This window comes from Copadichromis virginalis, linkage group LG3 (genome assembly GCF_057382275.1).
Source record: "Copadichromis virginalis isolate Kocher_CV1m ecotype Utaka linkage group LG3, C_Virginalis_male_GT1.1, whole genome shotgun sequence".
In the NCBI taxonomy this organism is placed as follows: Eukaryota; Metazoa; Chordata; class Actinopteri; order Cichliformes; family Cichlidae; genus Copadichromis; species Copadichromis virginalis.
Window position 1 is genome coordinate 837,047 of NC_140620.1, and position 22,136 is coordinate 859,182.

Below are 22,136 nucleotides of genomic sequence, written 5' to 3' on the forward strand. Positions count from 1 at the left end.
TTAGTTACTGTTACTGGTGCACATGATGCTGCTGCTGTGGTTTGCTGTGGTTTACCAACAACACGGCACCGAGCTACCCTAAGGAACTGCTTAAATCGTACGTTCCTGCCTGATCATCTACTCAGTTACTCTTGGTGCAGCCTGGATCTCGGCTGAAGTCTAGAGGTGACCGGGCGTTTGCCCTGGCTGCACCAGAGTTGTGGAATAACCTTCTGATCGTGATTCTTTTAAATCACGGTTAAAAACCTGTTTGTTTAATCTCGCCTTTCCTGCTCGTTCATGCTCGCACCTTAGACTTACTCTATTTTCCCTTATACATATTTTTAATGCCTTGTGCTTTCATTATGTTTTATATTACCCCTGTGTATTAGTGGCATTGACCTGTGAGTATATTTGATACTTTGCTGAGGCCTCATAAGACTCGTGTTACTTCCCTGTGTCTTATGTTAAGCACTTTGGTGTACCGCTGGTTTTTAAATGTGCTCTATAAATAAAGTTGTTGTTGTTTCCTTGGTGTGCTGGTTTCTTTTTGTTTCTTTTTGCTTCTTTTTGCTTCTTTTTGTTTCTTTTTGTTTCTTTTTGCTTGTTTTTCTGCAGGATGGGATCAAACAGATTTTAGTCTTTTCTCTCTGTCCCTCTTCTCCTCTATGTTTCTCTCCTTATCTTTACTTTGTCTTTCTTTTGTCTCGGCCCAGTCCTGTCTGTCCTGAGTGTAATAACTCAAAAGTAAAACAAATCTATTACATTTAGCATAGCAAAGCCATAATGATTCCTTTGCGAAATAACTGTGGGGGCGTTTTTCTTGGCTTTCAGATTGTTCTGATTATTCTGATGGTTACAGGTCAGGACAGGCAAAAGAAAAATGGTGTCAGCTGCATGTCAGTGAAACTGTACACTTACCTCCTACTGATGACATCAATGAGATATGATACCAACCACTACACCTGCGACACCTACAGCCTGCTCTAATGGCTCTAACAGCACATCATGATCACAGCATTGAACACATCATACATTTGGGCAGGTTTGTAGAAATGAGAGCTGCTCAGTCCAAACTGGCTGAAAGCCTCCTGTCCTGTTGGAGTCTGTGCTGTGATTGGTTCTCATGTAGTGCTCTTCTACACCACCTGAACTCTTACTTTACTCAATATTTACTGGCTGTATGAAACTCGCCTCACACAAACACTTCTTTCTGTGCTTTTTCTATCAAAGTGCTTTCTGTCTAACGCACACACATCCACAGTCCAATGCATCTAACTTTGTGTTCGCGTCCCGCCCGAGGATATTTAGCATGCAGCCTGGAGCCGCCAGGAGTCAAACTACCAACCTCCAGGGTCTTAACAGGTGCCCGCTCGACCTCCTGAGCTGTGAGAGTGAAAGGATGAAGGTGGGACTCAGGAGCAGGAGCAGGGAGGCAGCTGCAGCCTTCATGCACTGACTGAGAGACGCCTCCAGCTTCCCTTTGATCTCATCGGGTGTGTGCTCTCTGTGTGAGTATGCTGCTGTGTTACTCTGATGAGTTGCTGAGGCTGTGATGATTAAACAAGCTGTTATCATCATGAAGAATCCCCTCCACCCTCTGCACCACCTACTGGACAGTCTAACAGGTAACTTTGCTGCCTGACACTCTGCACGCATCGCCTGCATCCACCAGTGAGACAAACGTCTAAATCTAAACTCTCGTACAGAACTTAAACCCTTTGCTTTACTATTGAATTGTTCTTGTCACGTTCAGATTGTGGTGCAGTTTCAAAGTGACACAAAAATCTGTTGGTGACTTTAAATCTTGTCAAAGCACAGAGACGCTACGAGCCCCTCACTGCTCCTCACAGAGACCAGAGGAGGGTGGATGAACTGTTGGTGTCTTTGCTGATGGGTTAGATGAGACGTCACACAGAGGGTCTGTTACAGGGATGTCAGGGGGTCCTGGTGTCCCACAGCAACCACACATGGCAGCAGGTCATGTTATTGATGGCATCATTGTGTAACTGTGTGTGAATCAGGACGTATTAAAGAGTCTCCTTTACTGTCTGAAACTGTCCAAAGCTTCCTGATCAACACTTCCTGCTGCACTTTCAGATCCTCTCTCTGCTCACAGGAGAATCAAACCACTGACCTTTGACCTCTGACTCCTCAGCGTGTTTGCTCTGCAGCTTGTAAACGATGACATAATGAAACATGTCGTTACAATAATGTCAGATGTTGGTGTCGCTGACGTTAAAGTCACAGTTGTAGATCACGAGAGCAGAAGTGTCGTGTTCAGGTGTGACGCAGCTGCTGTCATTAGATTTAAATAGAAGCGAGCGTCCAGCCAATGAGATCAGTCCTGCTCTGTGTGCTCTCTCCTGGTTGGTCTGTGGATGTTGTCATTACAGGTTATTTCAGTGTGGTTGGGGGTGTGGCGTCCTGATGGTGTTCCTCCTTCAGCTCGGCTCTGTCGGGGTCGTAGGTCCAGTGTTTGAGTTTCTGTAACTTCTTCATGTTTTTGGTGAAATGTTCCTGGTTCCTGTTACCATGACGTCTCAGTGTTGTGTCTCTGGGCTTCTTGTAGGTGACGTCTGGTTCTTTTGTCCTCCTGGTCCTCTGTGAGTTTTGTCCTTTGGTGTCCCTGTTATGAAGTCAGTCAGGTGTCTCTGTTTGGGCACCTGTGTGAGGTTAGTCTCTGTGTTATTGTGAGTCTCTGGTCTCGTGCACTTTGTGTTGTCCTGATTCTCTCCTGCTGTGTGTTTATTGTCTCCTGTTGTTCATTTCATGCTTCACACTCGTGCTGTGTGATCTCTCACACAGCATGAGTGTGCTCTGTGTTTCTGTTACACTTCCCTAGTTTCTTCATTTAGTGCATGTTGTTGTATTGAGACTAGTTTGAGTTTATCAGGCAGTCGCATTCATGTTTCCACACTTTCATTCATTCATTCACCTCAAAAATGAATTGGAGATTACTGATGGATGAGTGAACAGATCAGAGACTCTGTAGAGTTTAACGTTTTTAACCTTTCGAGTCATCGAGAGGCTCCATCAGCTCAGTGGTGAGGTTGTTGTCAAAGCCCTCAAAGCCCTTTTAACCAATAGAGCTCATCCAGGTCTTTAACAGAAGCTGCAGGTTAACTCTACAGATCCAACAGCAGCGTGATAAAGAACGATACATTCGTTCAGACTACAATAAACACATTCAGTTACAGAGTCACAGGTAAGGGTCTCATACTGTGATGTAGTGCAGGAACTTTTATATTTACAGTAAAGTAGAAATGAAGCTGGTTAAAGACAAAGTCAGACTGACATTGTGTGAGAGAGGAGTGCAGACTGCATTAATAACTAACATGTACACTATAAACACAACTGCATGAAGGTGAAATACAAACCATGTTTGGGCTCTTGTGGCTCACAGGTGAGTTCAGGCTGAAGACTCGTCATCCAGACTGATGGAGAGCAGCAGGAAGCACTTCCTGAAGTAGCACTAAAGCTTGTGAATGAATTGTTTCACAGCACGTGCAGTCCCATTAAGAGATTAAAGACAAATAAAAGACTTTAAACGAGCCTCACATGTACAGGTAGGGAGTGGAGTGAAATTAAAATGGGCTAATGTGCTCAGACTTGTTGCAGTTAAAGACGTGCTGCAGCACAAGCTGCAGACTCATAATGGATGCATCAGTAACCCCACAATAAAGTGCGTTACAACAATCCAGCCTAGATGCAACAAAGGCTGTTTGCATCAAACAGGAAGTCGCCCCGTGTCTTTTATTGCTAGGAAGGAAGCTTTTTATGCAAGAAGGGAGCAAGAAGGTGAGATGTTGAGGGGATCCTCACATGCATTATTCTCTCTCATGGACAAAATGATTCAAAGCTGTCCAGAGAGACGAATCCCCGATGCTGCTAGAATGCTTGGTGATCAATTAGCTGAAGGTGGTGATGGACACTTTCATCTTCTTCCCGTGCTAAACCACCATGCTTAAAAGTGTTTGAGTTCACTGAAGGCTCAGCGTGAGCAACATGTTGTGAGGAAGTCTGTTGTTGCGTGTTGTCTTCACTGATCTCTGATGTATGTAAGGCTCTGGTCTCCTTCTCTGTGGTCCTCTGATGCTGTGTTGAAGCTCTCTGTGGACCAGGGTTGTTGCTCTGACTGCAGCAGCTTTCCTTTGGTTTGCTGGTGGTGTGCGTGCTGATCCAACATCAATGTGCTGTGACTGGTGAACAAATGCACATGTGTGTAACCATGTTATTGTAGTTTTACTTTGTCTGCACTAAATGAGTCAGTTTGGCCTCATTTTCACCAAACAGAAACTTGTTTCTGTGACTGAGTTTGATCTCATCTCCTCTGCACATGTTAATGTGACTCATCAGGTCCAGCTGCCCATCAGGAAGCTTCTGTGTAGAACAAAGGAGGTGAAACGGACTAACTCGGTGGGGGAGGGGCTTCCTGCTTCCAGGAAAAGGTCCGGCTGTGTATCCTTGCTGATGGTCATCATCAGTGTGTGTGGAGTAAACAGCTATAACACAGTGGTCAGCACAGACTCCTGACTCCATCACCTTCATCCTGAGCTGATGGAGTCCTGACACCTGCTCAGTGTGTTTAACATTTTTCTCTGTGTGTGGATTTAAATGTTTGTCCGTTTGTCCTGCAGCGTCAGCTTTTGGTCCTGCACAGTGCTGCGACTCTCAGCTTGTGTTTCTATCCTGCACGTCTCTACATGATGCTCCTGAAACTGTTTCCTTTCCTGCTTCATCTTTTTCCTTAAAAGGAGTTTAGACCGCGAGTCGTTGCTGATAAAGGGAAGTGATGGACTTTCAGTCTGTGCTGGTGATGATGAGCAGCTCTCAGGCAGGACCAGTATCATGGGCATGAACAGAGTCAGGATCAGCTTTACCATAAACACAGACAGCTGACAGATGTTGATGTGATGAGCTGTTGATGCTACATGTCTGCTGTGTGCTGCTGTGATTGGGCAGCTCTGCATCATAGGTCCACCCAGCAGCGTACACAGGCCTTGAAGGGTGGAGAAGGAGGAGCTTATCAGAGCGCACTGGGATGTGATGGAGCTGTTGTGCAGTTGCCATGGTGATGCTAGCATAGTATAGTGTGTATATGTGAGGACTCAGGAGAGGCCCTCTCTCTCTCGCTGTCTTATTTCTTGTGCTCGGCCTCGTTGTGTTGAAGCTCTGACAGCCTGAGGTTACTTTGCACAGACTGTTCATGTCTTTATCACAGAGCAAACTCCAGCAGAGTCAGCAGATCCTCATCTCCCCACCACACGTGTTTCTGTGGTGATGCTTGAGTCAGAGTTGGTACATTTTCAGTCAGCGAGGAGGAAAATCCTCTCAGTGGTTCCTACTGAATAATGTTAAAGAGGAAACGTTTCATTAAAGTCAGAGTTGTGATTTTCCGTGTGTAATGTTGCTGCTACGGCGATTTCCTCCACCCAAACTGAAAGCAGCTGAGTGCAGAGGCAGGAAGATGAAAGCATCACCGATGAACTTTAGTTACACGCAGTAAGAACATGACTGTGACTGTAATCTGATTACTGAATGGATTAGAGTATCAAGGACACGCCTGAATTCTGTCTTTGTGCTCATTGTTGCTCTCAAACTGTGAAACACCGTCAGCTGACAGAAGAAAAACTACACCTGCCAGTGTAAACATTCATTTACTGTAATGATCATCCCTGACTGTCGTCCATCACCGTGTGTTGGTGATAAAGTTTATTTATAAATCTCCTAACTCACACGAGTGTTTACTGCATGTTTCAACAGCTTTAACTTTATTCATATATATTATTAATATCAGCCTCCTTTCATGTCTCGTGGACCGAACTGTTCAAACAACGTGGGACAAAAAGGCTTCAACTTTTTTCACAAGTCATGATTTTGGGTTATTCTGGAAGCATTTTGACTGAATTTACAGGTAATATATTGATTAGAGTTCATTTATTCTTTCGGTGTTGTTGTCTCTGTTTCCTGGGGGAGGACGTGCTGGATTACATCTCTCGGGTGGACCGGTGGTGTTGGGAAGACGGAGGTCTGGGCTTCTCTACTTAGAGCACACGAGCAGATAATTGGAAGAAGAAGAATCAGGAAGTTGAAATTCTGACTTTGTTTTTTCAATGGTAGAAAAGATGTTTCAGTCTTCTTTGGTCCTTTCCCCTCACACACTTAGATTGCTCCTCAGAGGCAGGGCCGTGCAGTGACGTTTGAAGGGGCTCAAAGTTAAAAAACCAGGCTGGAGAACAACAACACATTCATCAAGAACCTCATATGGAAGCACATCATGTTACATCACTGTGATCATGTGGGGACGATGCAGAGCAAACGTAGCCGGTGTTTTACCTGATGGGTACAATGTTGCTGTCGGTCTGAGACATTACAGAGTCCACAGGAGAGATGGGAGCTGATTAAACACGTGTTATGAGATAATAATAAAATGACAGTGCTTGGAAACACAAGGCAACAAAACTGTGAGAAATCAACTCTGCCTGTGAATCACTGTCTGACTCTCTTCCTCCTTCCATCTTCTCTCCACGTGCTGCCCATCTGAGAACACTTTGCTATTGTATTGATCTGTTACTTAAGTATCCACACATGACACCTTTACACCTGATCCATAATAAAGTGATGATAGAAAAACATTATAGAAACAGAGCCCTGCAGCTTACTGTGAAACTAAAGATGTTCCCTAAAACGGTGCACAGACCTACAGACCCCTGCCTGCTGTACCCAGTGAGCTGGCAGCTGACGAGCATCACACAGGTGATGTTTGTCGTGCTGTTGCACACACAGCACGCTCGTCTGTTTCAACTCATCAGTTGCCACAAAACAGCTGAACGTGTCCATAATAAGCTGACACTGCTGTGTGTTACAGGCTACAGTGTGCGCTGTTCACCTGCTTACTGGTTTCCTTTGCATCAGTCTGTCTCCCAGTTTGTCCTACAGCTCTGCACCACCCATGTGGCTCTTTGTGAGCTCGTTCCCACCTCGTAACCAGTGCGCTCTGCCGTTAAGAGCGATCATTGGTTAATGGTAGTCATGTGACTGCTGCGAGCCAGCTCATTTTATTTAACAAATTGTGATTAATAGTTAAATATTATTGTTGAGGGGCACAGACAGGACTCCACACACACATGAAAAGAAAAAACCCTCAAGAAAAGGCCACTGGTGGGACCCATAAAGAAGCGCTCAAGCCCCTCCCACCCCCCATGCCTGCTTAGATATGCCAGATGTTCTGATGTGCTGATGAATTTGAAGTGATTTAGTTTGAGGAACTGATCTGGAATTGCTCTAAAGATTTTCAGTGTTTGTTTGCAGCCTGGTGAGCCTCTGTTTTTATACCCGTCATGTTCCTGACGCGATGCCAGATGATGTTTCTGCAGCTCTTTATTTTTATTCATATAAAACATGGAGTTTGTTGTCATGTTTGCCTTTTGCTGCCAGCAGGTTCAAATCAGCCTTTTTTAATATTTTCTCAGTTTAAACATTTGATGTTTTTTCTCAGTCGTCTTGAGATTTTGTTTCATTTCTGAGATCATCACATTCTTTCAGTGCCATGATCCACAGACAGGACAGACTCAAAGACATCAAACTCATGTTTGGATCTGTGTTCGTTCATTATCTGATGCTCGTCAGCTGCAGAAATCCTCTCAGGAAAAGAGTTTCAGCTTTTCTTCAGGGTCACAGTGATGCGTTCAGGAACACCTGTGAAACACAGCAAACTGAGTTCTGCTTCTCTCAGTGGGACGCTCGAGTGTTTGGGTCCCTCTGTGGTTCGCTTTGCTGGCCTCTAGTGGGCACGAGGTGAACTCATCATGTTGGTGTCAGCTGTATTTGACAGCAGCCACCAGTCTGCAGTTCTGTATTTGAACCTTTGAATCTCCACAAGTGCAGATATGAAACACAGCTGGGAATGATTCTTTTTGTGTATGTGGACGTAGTCTGTGGGTGGCAGTAATGGGGGTGCCCCACCTTTTCCCCTATGACAGCCTCCCCCACTTAACCCTGAGCTGGACAAAGAGAAAACGACGTCTTGTATTTGGCAGCTGTTACATCAGACACTGTGACACAAACACCTGATGACTGAACAGGTTTCCTGACAAACTCATTTTTATTTTGCTCTGAGACATTTTCACTCACACAGCCAAGGGCGCAGATTTGGCACGGACGGAAGGGACGTGTCCCCACCAATAATTTGATCTGTTCGAGTAAAGAAAAACAACCCAATAGAAAGAAAAAAAACGATCTCCCAGCGGTGCAGAAAGAGTTAAATTACATTCTTTACTGGAGTGCTACGTCATGTGACAAATATGGCCAATGTGATTGGCTGAGCCTTTCAGGGAGCTCTGTTTAGTTTTAGCAGCGGCAAGCCTGCGCTGTGAGGAGGAGAGGAGGATGGCAGCAAAGAGAAAGAACCTGGATATAAGAAAGTATTTTTCAGAGAAACCTGTAAGTCACAAACTCAAGCTCACTCATAAAATGTGTCCGTCATAGTAACGTTACAGGCTATGCTAGGCTTTGGCCCACATCAGTCTAAAACTGTATGTAACCATGAATAACGTGTTTTGTAAACTGCACAACAGGCAGCACTGTTAGTTCTCTCAGTCTCAGAGCAGCGTTTCTAATTTTGATTGAAACTGTCAGAGGAAACGGAGCCTCGAGCAGCCCGGATATTAGTTTACAGAGGCTGTTAGAATTATATGTCTAACATTAAAATGTTGGTGACACAATAATTTCATCCTAATGGCACTGATATATTCATAGGGTTCATTTTTGAGACAAAATATCATGAGGTAGTCATGATTTTGCAAATATTCCACCTTGTAGTGCAGTTTGCACAAATTGTTGTAAAAACGCACTCAGCCTACAAACATTACTGACGAGTCAAGATCTGCACAAAGTGACAGAAACACTGAAGCAGCTCCACATTTTATTCTTATTGTCATGTATGTCCTATTTGTCAGGTGAAGAACCAACACAGCGCTCAGAGAGCAATGGTGACACAAGGTCACAGGTGAAACTGGATGATGACGTGGTGGTTCATGACTGTATTTGAAGCACATGTGTGACTGCATGTATGTGGAGTGTCTCACTGTTATTGATCAGGTGACAGAGGCAGCTCTGCCATGTTGTAGCTCGGAGGTGAAGAGGTGAGCTCACAGGTGACTGACTGATGATGTGGTGCTGTAGATTAACTAGTATTTATTATCATGACAATTATCAGGCTGCTTTTAGTCATCCCAGTATCCTCAGTTGGGGCTGAAAGAAGCTTCAGTGCTCTCAGAAGACTAAAAACATGGCTAAGGTCAACAATGACTCGAATGAGATTAAACAATGCTGCTGTGTGTCCACCAGGAGAGACTGGACAGTATAGATGGAAAACCAATATGCCAGCAGTTTATCTCAGTTAACGAGAAGAGCAGGCCTGTGTTTGGCTCCTTCACATAGTGGACATTGAGTTGTTGTGTGGGACACCAGTAGTATTAATGTCTGTTGCTGTAACAGTAGCTCATGCTTAGAATAGAAAATCCCAACTCATTGATCTGATCGGGGCAATAGTGTGGCTAAAATATTGCATAATTTTGCTGACAGATCTTTTACTTTGTGGTAATCTTAGATGGACATAAACCACCAGGTCATTCAGTGCTAATGTATCAGAGATGTTCAAATCAAATCAAAATTTATTTATATAGCACATATTAAAACAACAGTGTTGACCATAGTGCTTCACAGTCAGTAAAAGCATGAGACAGTTAAAAAAAACAATAAAAGAGGACAACAAACAATAGGTAACAACACAACAAGCTAAAACAGCCAACTAGACAGAATCAAAAGCCAAAGTAAAAAAATACGTTTTAAGACGTGATTTAAAAGACTGGATCGACTCGGCTGTACGAATATAAACAGGGAGGTTATTCCAGAGTCTGGGTGCCACGGATGCAAAGGCCCGGTCACCTCTCGACTTCATTCGAGATCTAGGTTGTGCTAGGAGCCTGTGATTGGACGATCTAAGTGCTCTGTTGGGATTGTATAAGTGGAGTAGTTCAGAGAGATAGCTGGGCGCTAAATTATTCAGAATATTAAAAGTGAACAAAAGAATATTAAAATCTATACGATATTTAACAGGGAGCCAATGTAGTTTGGCTAAAATTGGAGTTATGTGTTCATGGATTCTCGTACCTGTTAAAAGGAGAAGGGTCTGGCTGCAGCCACTGTGGAGCTCCACAGTAACCGGATACACGTGACCTCCACACTAACCGGAAACACGTGACCTCCACAGTAGCCGTAAACACGCATGGATACCGTGGAAGTCTTGCAAATTGATCGCAAAGGTTGGGACAGAGTCTTTCTTAAATAAATTTGCCGTTAGTGATTTCATAATTCTAGGAATCGTCTAGTTTTCGTACAATGATCATGTTGCCACTTTTTTTGCGTTACAACAACATTCCTTCTTGTTTTAATGTTTTTTCATTGTGCTCCATGGCAGAGAAACACACAGATCAATATCTCATTGTCGGCACTGGGTCAAGCTGTCGTAGGTAAGTACATGCATTGTCTCATGACCAGAACGCTACCATTGTTTACATGTTAGGTTTGTTCCTATCTGTGAGTATATTCTTTTCTTTGTGTACCTAGCCCCACAGGTGTGCAATAAACCCAGAGAAATCACTGAAACGGTGTTGAACCCAGCACCTTCAATGTCTGGTGACACTGGTAAAATTTCTTATTTTGAATAGTGATTGTCATATATAGGTGAAATAATAATCTTGCATTCATTATCTTGTTGTAGTTGATGGCTCATAAACGAATTTGTTACATGCTGTTTCAAATGAATTTCCTTCTATAGATAGTGCTTATTTTTCTTGCATTTGTATGTATTTAATGTGCATTCTATGTAGTGTTTTGTCTGAAACCTGTTAAAATCCCTATAGGACCTCAGGAAAGAGTTGACAACAAGAAAGCCAATAGAAGGTCTCAACAGATGCAACTTTTCCTGACCTGTGTGGACCACCGTGCGAACTCTGACAAAGCCTGAGAACATTTTGGCCAGCCGTTCATCATGGTGTTTTGTACCGCACCCTGGCCAACAACAGCTTGTATGTTAAAGTTTTCAGATGTTGCAAAGTGCAACTTTTAGTGCTTATCTGATTTGGTCATCCACAGTCTATGACACCTCTCTGTTTTTTTAGCTCAACTATGTTCTGGACATCAGCAGACCCAAAGATGAGCTGATTGTTGAAACGTCTTCTGGATGCCTCATGCGGGCAGATTTTTGGACACTGGGTTTAAACAAACAAATGGAATCGACTGTAAGTATTTTTTTTCTATGAATATGAAATAATAAAGTGTACATTCATTTTTTTCATGATTTTTTCTGTTTCAGATTGGAAATGGCTGTTTTGAGCTTATCACTAAAATTGTCCAGTCAAAGGTACTGTATGTTGTATATTATGATTGTCAAGCTTTAATTTAGAGAGTTGTTGTTTTAAATGTTTTTGTTTACATTCTAGGGGATAAGCATTTACATAGAAAATCTGTATGTCACCCGGACTTGGCTTGCACCCTATGGCTGTGATCCATTGCAGTCCTTTCCTGTAAGTGTACCGTCCTTTAAAGAAACAAGCAAGTAATCAAAATGATTTTTTTTATAACTTTGGTGAGAGTTCATATACAGGATACTTAAAAAACAATTCTGTTTCAGACTGATGCTCAGAGGATGCACATCATAGTTCTCCCTCTCTGGACCCCTGGTCATTTCCAGTTGTGTGTAAGTCTTGTTTTTTACACATACAAACTGTTAGGATTTTGCTATGTGTCTGAGATGTATTCAAGCTTTTATGACGCAGTTTCAAAAGTCTTTGATTGTGATCGCTTGCAATGACATTGTTTTCAGGTTTGAAGTCATGGCTAACTGTCTTTTAGGTACTGAAGCCACCTAAAAGAGAAATCCTCTTTCTTGACCCAATAAACACCAAGGCAGGATTTGGTGGCCAACAATATGTTTCACTTTTGAGGTCACATCTTTATAAGCATTTTTGGTTTGTTCCGGAGTTTTCAGGAACCTGTTCAGTGCATCCCAGATCATGTTCTGCTGATCTTGAGTGTTCACACATACAGTACACTCACATGCTTTTTTTATAAACTATATCAGCAAGTTTCTGTGTGGAGTTTGCATGTTCTCCCCGTGTTTGCGTGGGTTCTCTCCGGGTACTCCGGCTTCCTCCCACCGTCCAAAGACATGCAGCTTGTGGGGATAGGTTAATTGGATAATCCAAATTGCCACTAGGTGTGAATGTGTGAGTGAATGTGAGTGTGAATGGTTGTCTGTCCCTGTGTGTTGGCCCTGCGACAGACTGGCGACCTGTCCAGGGTGTACCCCGCCTCTCACCCTATGACAGCTGCGATAGGCTCCAGCGCCCCTGAAAAGGATAAGTGGAAGCGAATGGATGGATGGATGGATATATCAGCATGATGCTTCAACATTTTATTCTATTTCTCATCTTCACATTATGATCAAGTCAGTGATGCTGTCTTTAGATGACTTTCAGACATAAATAGGGTCTTCAAATGTTCTAGTTTAACATAAAAGACCATTAAAAATTAGTTTATAAAATATGCCAACCTTAACTTAAAGCTGTAAATGCTTTATTTTGACCAACTGTGAGCATGTGACTGTACTTTTTCATTTTGTTATGCTGTTTTGTTGAGGTCGTGTTCCTAAGGCCTGTAGTTACAGTTGGTGCTATTAGCAATAAACATTTCACACCCATCATCATGACATCTGTTAACTTGTGAATGTAACTGTCTTTAAAAAAAAAAAGGTATCTTGCAGTGAAGATCATTCCCGGGCAGTGGTCAGAAAAAAAGAGCTTTGACTTGAAGGTATGTGCTAGTTTAAGTGTATGGTGAATGATATGAATTACACTAGTCTTCTTTTAAGGGATTTTATTAACGAGCCTTTATTTTCAATGTAATACAGGGTTTTCCAAGCCAAGACGATGGAGTTGACTGTGGGATCTTCATGCTGATGGTAATTTTTCTCTTCTCTTCTTGAGATTCATACAGAAGCTAATTTAAGCTTCTAAAAAAAGGACATTTTTATTTTTTCTTCCAAATAGTCTGCTCTGTACGTGGCACTGGATGCACCATATTGACTATACTGTAGTAAGTATTCTATTTACTTTCACAGCAATGGAATCTTGAATCTTTTGAAAGTTGTTAAATATGTTTCATATTAATATTTTACAGTCAGACATGCCCTACTTGTGTAAATGGTGGTGCTTGCTGTTGATGGAGAACTTTGATCTCAGGAGGTATTTATATTTTGACTTCTGTTTTATGTTGTGTCAAAGTTTACACACCTTAACAATATCAACATTTTCTGTTAAGCTCTGGCAAGCTATTTGCACACTGGAGAGAGGAAGCCAAAGCTGTGCTTGCAGGACAACACGTGCCCATTGTCAGACTGAAAAAGTTCCAGGAAGTCAGTCAGGTCAGTATTCACTTTAAACAGTAATTACATGGTTAGTGACATTTGAATAACTGTTAAAAAACTGTTGTGCAACAGAGAAATAACTATGTTTTCATCCCCGTTTGCCTGACACAGGAGCCAGCAGTTGTTGAAGATCTGCGTCCTGCTGTGCAGTGGGCACTTTTCCGTGGACACGTAACAATGCCAAAATATCTGTCCTTAAATCAAGGGGACCAGCAGAGGGTCTTAAGAGACATGTCAGAGGAAGAAGACACTGGAGCAAGGGACTTGTTCCTCTTTGTTTTTCAGTTTGCAGAGGACATGGAGCTCTTTTTGAAAGCATGTGCTGATGAGCAGGGGCTAAGGGTCAGTGCTATGTCTGACATGTAATGGACAAATGAAGGCACTGGCTGTGTTTGTTTGTTTAATATGTCGTTGTTGTTGTTGTTGTTGTTTTTTGTTTTGTTTTTTGCATAGTACAAAATTCCAATTAAACTTATTTCAAAATGTTGTTCACTTGATTCTGTGTCCATACTTATAATAAAGGATTACAGTGTAACAGCATTAAATGTAAATGTAACAGCATTTTTTTAAACTTGTATTTTCAAAATAAAAAGCTTATTGTTGATATTAACAGTAAAGAATTGTAATCAATAATATTTTTATACATTTTAAACATTAACACTCTGGGCTCTATCCTGGCCATCTGTGGACACTTCACTTATTCTTTTTTTTGACTACTGCACTGGAGTGGACCAAAACAATGACACGGGTTTGATCTTAAGGATCTAATAGTTGTGTGTTGTGCATGACATTGCCACACAAATATGTATTTGCAAGATAGAGTAGAATAAATATTACACAGGCTGCAGTGAATTTCTGTTGATACAGACTATTGAGCTTTGAGTTTCCCAGTCAAACTTAGCTTTGAAGCACATGCTAAAAACACTTTTACTCTTGTACATTTCATAACAAGACACCATAGCCAAAATATTAACAAAATATATATTATTAAAAAATTCAAAGCTGCACATACAGCAACAAACACCGTTAGTAAATGTGTCCTGGAGTTTCTGCAGGTGCAGAAAGTGCTGCTGCTGTAAGTCAGCCTAACAGCTTCCAGATCACTTTTCTGGAAAGATGGTAGGAAGGGCATCACTGCTCATTTCTACAGTCTCCCAGATCTTGGAATACAATCCCTTTGTACCATGAAACCACGTCGCAGTACTAGGAGTCCACTAAAACCTATAAAGAGAGTGATCCTGGAAGAAATGGGGCACACACTAGTGACCTCAACAATTGCAAGACAGCCTTTTCCCCGATGCTCAGATGGGGAAAAAAAGGAAGTTTCATGAAAACATTAGGACTTTATCACCGTTTTATCTGAAAAGTTAATGGTAATATATAACCTAACTGGCTATAAAGAGTAAAAAATTTAGATACAATTTTGATGAAAAGGACTGGTGCTATTTTAAAGAGTCACGTCGGTAAAAGTAGAAAAATGTTTTAAGAAATCTACATTTTATAGCATTTTGTGAACATACACAAAAAGTGGCCATTTTTGGCAACAAACAAGCTGAGAGAGTTTTATATTTTTTGCTCTCCTTGAACAAAAATAATAGTGCATAATAATCAATGTTGATGTTAATCAATTAGATGTCCCAGACTCTACTATTAATAATACAGCAGTCCCTCGTTTATCGCTGGTGTTACGTTCTAAAAATAACCCGCGGTAGGTGAAATCCATGAAGTAGCCAACTTTATTTTTTACAATTATTACAGATGTTAAGACTGTAAAACCCCTCACTACATGCTTTATACACTTTTCTCAGACAGGCATAAACATTTTCACACTTTTCTCTTTTGTTTAAACACTCATAGAGCTCAAACCTTCGTAGAAACATAAGTCCAGTATCATGGAATGAAACCTAAAGGTGCATTTGAGGGTGCAAAACGTTTCGTCGGCATTGTTGTGTTTGTTTGGGAGAAAACTTACAAACATACAGTACAGCACTTCAGAGTTACACTGCTAGCGAAGATATATGTAAATTCGACAAGCTAAACGCATTCTGTACTGTACAGCAGGAGTCCCGAACCTTTTTGCACCACAGACCACTTTAATGTCAGACAATATTTTCAGGGAACGACCTTTAAGGTGTCGCGGATAAATACAACAAAAGAATTAAAAAAAGAAACTGTGGTATTTTGTAAATATAATAATAAACGTGACTTGAGCTGTGTGCCAACAACAATGACATCCTCCTCTCTGCTTCTTAATGCTCTCTGGTCGCTATGGTAACGCGTAAATTGTTCTTTCAAAATAAGACACACAACTACAACCATACATTTCACATCGGAGGATCAACTATCGCAGAACGGTACCAAAGGACTCACGGACCGGGACCCGTCCGTGGGCCTATTAGGGACCGCTCCTGTACAGGAGACACTGGACTAGATTGATTGACAATGGTCTACAGCAATCAGAACGCACAACACGATGTACTGTAAAACAAATAAATAAATCAGCGAAACAGCAAGTGTCGCGGAAGGTGCGCCGCGTTATAGCGAGGGACCACTGTACACTTTTGGCCACGAACAATTTAGGGGATGGTGAATTTTTTTGAACAAACCCAGAGTGTTAAAAACCCCCCACTTAAAACCATTTTTATTTCTCAGCAGCATCAATAGTAACAAAAACGCAATTTAGTTTTCGCTGTCAAAGTCGATTTAACTGAAGTTACGTGTTTCCGGTTACTGTGGAGGTCACGTGTTTCCGGTTACTGTGGAGGTCACGTGTTTCCGGTTACCGTGGAGGTCACGTGTTTCCGGTTACCGTGGAGGTCACGTGTTTCCGGTTACTGTGGAGCTCCACAGTGGCTGCAGCCAGGTGCTCTTGGTTAAAAGACGCGCAGCTGCATTTTGAATTAACTGGAGCCGGCAAAGAGAAGAGTGTTGGAGGCCCGAGTAGAGGGAGTTACAGTCGTCCAATCTGGATATTCTGCCCTCACTAGGGTGTGAAGCTGGTTTCTAGCTTGGCAGATAGCTAACAGGTCCACAATAAACATCCAGGAGTCAGCGGATACGTTTTAGATGTTTACTGTTGAAGCACTGTAAAACTGGTACAGAAACAAAAATAAAATATTACATTTCTGCTGTAATTGCATTTTCTTTACAACATCAAACATTAAGCCATGCACTACAATGTATATAACACATAAACACAAACTTATCCAAACCCTTTCACTGGTTATTAGGCCCACGCATTTAGCGATTAGCTTAATGCTAACATTACATGGGAAATCCCATAGACGGGCTAACGTGTTAGCATCGCGGCCGTTTTACCTCACAAAAGAAAGTTTTCCACACAAACCTCTAAACTGCTACACAAAACTATCGCGGGAAAGCTTACAAAACAGATAGCAACTACTTACAGGCATGTGCTCTCTCAGGCTCAGCAAGAAAAAGTGAACAAAAAGTGGAACAGACAACAGTTTGGCTATAGGACTGTTTTTCACTGGTGAGGTACTACGGCAAGTCTGCTGGTACAAAAAACACACACCCAAATGATCATGCCTGCCTTAAAGGGGCAGCACACTGGATGTAATAAATGCGTGGATAAGCTTTTCAAGGTCCTTTAAAGGAAGGAACGGCTTTGCTTTAGATATCTGACGCAACTGGTAAAAGCTGTTTTTTTATGTTGGTGTAATGCAACTGAAGTAATGTTGTTAAGTCTTTGAACTCATATTCGTTTATTGTCATGACTGTATTTCAGGGCTGGACTGGCCATCGGGCATACCGGGCATTTGCCCAGTGGGCTGCTCGTGATTTTTCGTTTTTATTGGCCGATGGGGTTTTCTTCCTTTTCTTTTTTTAACGGTATAAATGAGTGGTGGTGGATTGGCCAGTTGGTCATGATCGACTCTGGGCTGGACCAATTACAGCCGAGGAGGTCAAACTTTAAAGTTAAGGTGAAAAGGAACGGGATTTGTGCCGTACTACTTCAGCTAGAAAGTTGCTAATTCAATCATGAAACTGATCAATGATCAGCTGATCGGCTTTTCTCTCTGCGCCAGAAAGAGGAAACCAGCGGAGGTCGAATTAAACAACAGCAGCACGTTTAAGCTTGATCAGCTGTTGTTAGAATTTATTTAATATTAATTTCTAGTATCAGCTGATGTTTGCTGGAGCCACAGCTGTAAAGCTGCTGGTCATGATGTCGGTTTGGATATGTGGTGAGAGGGAAACATGAAGATGAAACCAGGAGATGTCCTTACTGAATCATCAGAGCTGTGATGGAGAAACAGGTTTACCTTTCAGGTGACAGGAATGAGTTGAAGGGAAGTTCTGAACTGTTTCTGTGTGCTACTGTTTAGAATACCAGAATAGGGAAGGTGGTGTAGGTTTAAGTTTAATTATAAAGGCTTTAAAGGATTTTTGACTTTTCCTGTAATACCATGGTGGGCCGGTCACTAGTCAAAATGCCCATATTTTGTGCCAGTCCAGCCCTGCTGAATTTGAAGTTATTTTTATTTTTGTATGATACCTGATTTATATTGAATATGACTGAAGTAAACTAAAGTCTAAACTACTTAGTCATTTGTTTAATTGTAATTTAGCATTTGTTAAGATTCAATATTGAGGAAGGGTACAAGAGGTGATCGAAGAATAACCACACCAATCCGGCCGGGTGAAGTCAAACGATGATTTTAATGAATACACGCGTGGGAAGACAACTCTGTACGCAGACAGGAAGTAGTCTTCGACTTAATCAAAGCATGAACAGATATTTTATAGCATCAGGGTTTGTTTACTGACGCCCCTTCATGCGTCACAGATACATTTTATACATAGATCAGATCAACATCATCATGACTTTTCACCTAGAAAATCATCTTCTATTTTCATGACTAGCCCTTCCTGTCTACCTTTCAGTTCTTGTCTTGTTCCTCTTTCTTGCCGAGACACCAAGAAACGGTTCCTCTTTTACCAAGACAATTTTGCAGTTACCGCCAAACATAACTAACCTCTCCTCTAAATAAATCTAATTTAAAGTGTGTGTGTGTGTGTGTGTGTTGACCTCACATGCTCTTTGTGTCACCTCTTCACCTACTGTCTGTGTCTCGTCCTCAAATGCTCTTTCTCAATTCACCTGTTGCACTTCTGACCTTTTACCAGACCAGAAGCTCACTGAGACTATGTGTATGTCTTCTACTAAATAAATGTTTTAATCAAGAACCTCTACTAAAACCTTAATATAAAATGATCTGATATATAAGTGTTTTGTAAGCATGTATTGCGATTCCTTCTATGGCTCCAAGTCACTTGCACAATAGATTGTCCGAACATCGCGCCGAACAAAGCTTCCGACCCCCAATTAATTGACCGAGCTCCAACTCTTTAATAAGCACAGATATGCATTGTGTATAAAATAGTCATAACTGCTTAAGGCCTTCTTAAAGCTATCTGTTACATTGTTAAAGCCTCGTCTTAGCCTGCGGCTCAAAATAACTTCCTGCTTCTTTCTACATACAACTTCCTGTCAGCCTGCAACTCAGTCTTTCTGAAAGAGACACTGTTTAAACCTTGGAATGCAATATCCATGCTGCAGATTATATTATTAATGCAATGACAATTATTTAACAATAGCAGTAAAATAATTTCCCTCCTCGACACTCCCCCTTTTGACCTCTGGAACACCAGAGGTCACAATACATTGTGTCCTCACGCAGACCCTTCTCTGGTGGTCTCGAACCTCGAGATCTCCAGGATCCTCGCCCCTCCTGTGGTCGCCGAGATCGATCTTCTGCAAAGGAAACAAAACACCTTTCCTGCATCTCCCTAACTTATCCTATCTGGGACTCTTTAATCAAAAGCCTGATCCTAATTATCTTCTTAACTTATTGACTTGTATTTATGTATACTCTTCAACGTTACTCATCACTTTAAAATTCTTTTAAGCGCTGGTTTCACGTCCAGTTGCTCGCTCTACTTTCCCTTATCTGATCATCAACATCCTGTGCACAAGTTGTCGCTGCTGCAAGTTAATCTACTCCAAAAGAAAACAACCACTTTAATCAATTAAGTTTAAGCATATAAGCAATTACTCCTGTATACATTTCATCATAGCTAAATGCTGCCTTGAAACAACTCCTATGTGTTAACACTAACTTCATTTTAAAACCTCACATTTCCTATGTTATCACCTGTTTTGGTATAACCTTTTTATTTCATTTTGCTCCCTTAATGTAACAATGCCTTCTAATTCTAATGTATCAGACTTAACCAAAATATATGCTTTCCTTCCTCTTTGGTCCTTCTTTAAGTTCAGTTAAAAGCTAAATGAATTTAGGGCCTTTTGCCTGGAATCAATACTGTCATGTGTGTTTCTTAACTCTGTGTCTGTAAGCGTGTGCAATCCTTCATGAACTCATATTATCCTCACAGTAGATTGGCTAATCATAGCGCTAGCCAAAGGCTCGTGACCCTCCAGAGACAAATTTGAGCCACAACTCCTTTAAAAGCACAAAATGCAATATGTATAAACTAGTTATAACTGCACCTGAAATACAAAGTTAACATCATCATAAACATCTTATGGTCATCAAAGCAATGGGCAGGGCTGCGACCCAATTTAGCCCTGTCTGCGCACAAATTTTAGCCAACTTGTTTTTCAAATTTAGGTTCATCCTCTCTACCTTTCCTTGAGATTGAGGATGAAAGACCGTCCCGAACTTATGTTGCACTCCCAACATCCTCTCTACCTCTTGCAAATCTTTATTCTTGAAGTGAGTACCATTGTCTGATCTAATTCTCTTGGGAAACCCATGCCTTGGAATGTAATGATTGATTAAGCACTTAATCACGCTTTTCGCGTCTTCACATTTGGTCGCCCATGCTTCGGGCCATCCAGTCAAAACATCCACACACACCAACAAATACCTCACCCCACCTGGGCCTGTATCAATCATGTCGGTATAATCAATCACGACCTCTTCTCCTGGCCTTTCTGGCATGAGAAACTTACCAGCTTCAGGTTTTACTGCTGGCTTTGGGTTGTGTGCCCCACAAATTAGGCACGTTCTGGCCTTTTCCAGTATCATCCTTCTCAAATCAGGATGCCACCATCGGCACAAATTTCTCTCCATCTGTTTCACTCCCACGTGACCAAGCCCGTGAGCCTCATTCACCTTTTGTTCCGCCATCTTGGCCGTTAAAGCGGGACGCCCATCTGGCCCCCTCCACAAACCGCCATCTTGCCAGGCTCCTTTGTTTTCCCACACCCCCTTTTCCTCTGGGGATGTCTCCTCCTGAGCCTGTCTAACTTCTTCCATGCTGTTAGTGCTAACCTCCTCTTCTGGGGTTACCTGCACCAGTTGTCTCTGTCCTTTGTAGCCCGCTGCTTCCTTTGCGGCTTCGTCAGCTTTCTGATTTCCTCTTGCCACCATACTGTCTGCTTGTGAGTGGCCTTTGCATTTTATAATACTTACCTCGTCTGGGTCCTCCAGGGCCTTTTTGTGACAGATGGGTGCATTAGTGGCCGTTCTGAACCCGGCTCCCTTCCACTGAGCCAGTTCCACATGAGCTGCTCCAAACGCATATGCTGAGTCAGTGTAGATGTTCACTCTCATGTTTTTAGCCAACCTCAGGGCTCGAGTTAGGGCTATCACTTCAGCTCTCTGGGCCGACTGTTGTCCCTCGATTTTTCCTTCAACCTGGGCTTTCTTAATACAGTCATGTGGTTCTCCTGACCCCATTAGGTCTGCCATATTTATTCCTTCATGTGTGAATATCAGATTTGGCGCCTCTAAAATTTTGCTGAACCCTTGTTGCGTCAGTGGAGTCATTGTGAATGCCTGTGAGTTCACATAGGCCACTACACTGTGTGTAGTAAGCACTTTCAGTGGGTGTTCCCTCACTATATGTGCTGTTTTCTGAATTATCTTTGCTACTCCTGCTGCGTGTTGTGTGCATGTGGGATGCCTTGCTTCTGTTAAATTTAATCTTATGCTGACATACATAAGTACATCCCTACCTCCCCCTTTTTTCTGAAACAACACACCATTCACAACTCCCTTTGTTTCTGAAACATCAAGATAAAATGCCTCATCATAGTTAGGTGTGGCCAGATCTGTGGCTCTTGACAAATCCTGTTTTAGTGAAATGAACGCTGTCTCTGTGTCCGGCGTCCAAGGCAATTCAGCCTTCAGATTTCGAACACCAACTTTCTTGATCAGGTCCCTTAAAGGGGCCGTTTTACCCGCATAGTTCGGAATGAACTGCCTGCTGTAACCTGTCAAGCCAAGAAAGGAAAGCAACTCCTTCACAGTTCTTGGTTTTGGATGTGTCAGAATTTGGTCTCTGTGTGTGTTCATTAACCCCACTGATCTGTGTGCGATCACCCGGCCCAGGAATGTTACCTCTGGCCGGACCAACTGCAGTTTTTCTTTGCTCACTTTGAAGCCACACTCCGCCAATCTGTTCAACACCACGAGCGATGCTGCCGTACAGGCCGCTGCTGACGGGGCTGCAATAAGAAGATCATCAACATACTCTATTAATGTACAGCCCCCTGGCAGTTGACATGGGGACAATGTCTCTTTCAACACCTGATTAAAAATTCCTGGTGAGAGTGCAAAGCCTTGTGGTAGGCGTGTGTACCTAAATTTGCGGCCTCTGTATGTGAATGAGA

At 42.2% G+C, this 22,136-nt stretch overlaps 1 protein-coding gene, 1 long non-coding RNA gene and 2 pseudogenes across 3 annotated transcripts; 2 read left to right on the forward strand and 2 right to left on the reverse strand.

Annotated features, from left to right (window-relative positions):
• The first annotated feature begins 6,657 nt into the window (after positions 1-6,657).
• Positions 6,658-11,777, forward strand: LOC146712186 (uncharacterized; annotated as a pseudogene).
• A 1,073-nt stretch (positions 11,778-12,850) lies between these two features.
• On the forward strand, positions 12,851-13,880 carry LOC146712187 (uncharacterized; annotated as a pseudogene). Its single transcript, XR_014919003.1, has 6 exons — positions 12,851-12,858; positions 12,956-13,006; positions 13,095-13,140; positions 13,225-13,289; positions 13,366-13,468; positions 13,583-13,880. The product of XR_014919003.1 is annotated as an uncharacterized LOC146712187 (transcript).
• A 2,647-nt stretch (positions 13,881-16,527) lies between these two features.
• On the reverse strand, positions 16,528-18,006 carry LOC146712188 (uncharacterized). The gene is made up of 2 exons (XR_014919014.1): positions 16,879-18,006; positions 16,528-16,563 (listed from the first exon to the last, which is right to left on the reverse strand). It is a non-coding gene; the product is annotated as an uncharacterized LOC146712188 (long non-coding RNA).
• Positions 18,007-20,002: 1,996 nt separating this feature from the next.
• LOC146712189 (uncharacterized) lies at positions 20,003-21,262 on the reverse strand. The gene is made up of 2 exons (XM_085451953.1): positions 20,209-21,262; positions 20,003-20,142 (listed from the first exon to the last, which is right to left on the reverse strand). Exons 1-2 carry the CDS (start codon positions 21,211-21,213, stop codon positions 20,029-20,031), a joined length of 1,119 nt encoding a protein of 372 aa, XP_085308079.1. The 5' UTR covers positions 21,214-21,262; the 3' UTR covers positions 20,003-20,028.
• Between the last annotated feature and the right edge of the window lie 874 nt (positions 21,263-22,136).

Coding starts and splice junctions, on each gene's coding strand:
- LOC146712189 (XM_085451953.1), bottom strand. CDS start 21,213: ATGGCAGACCTAATGGGGTCAGGAGAACCACATGACTGTATTAAGAAA. Junction 20,143..20,208: donor AGAATAAAGATTTGCAAGAG/GTAGAGAGGATG, acceptor TCTCAAGGAAAG/GTAGAGAGGATGAACCTAAA.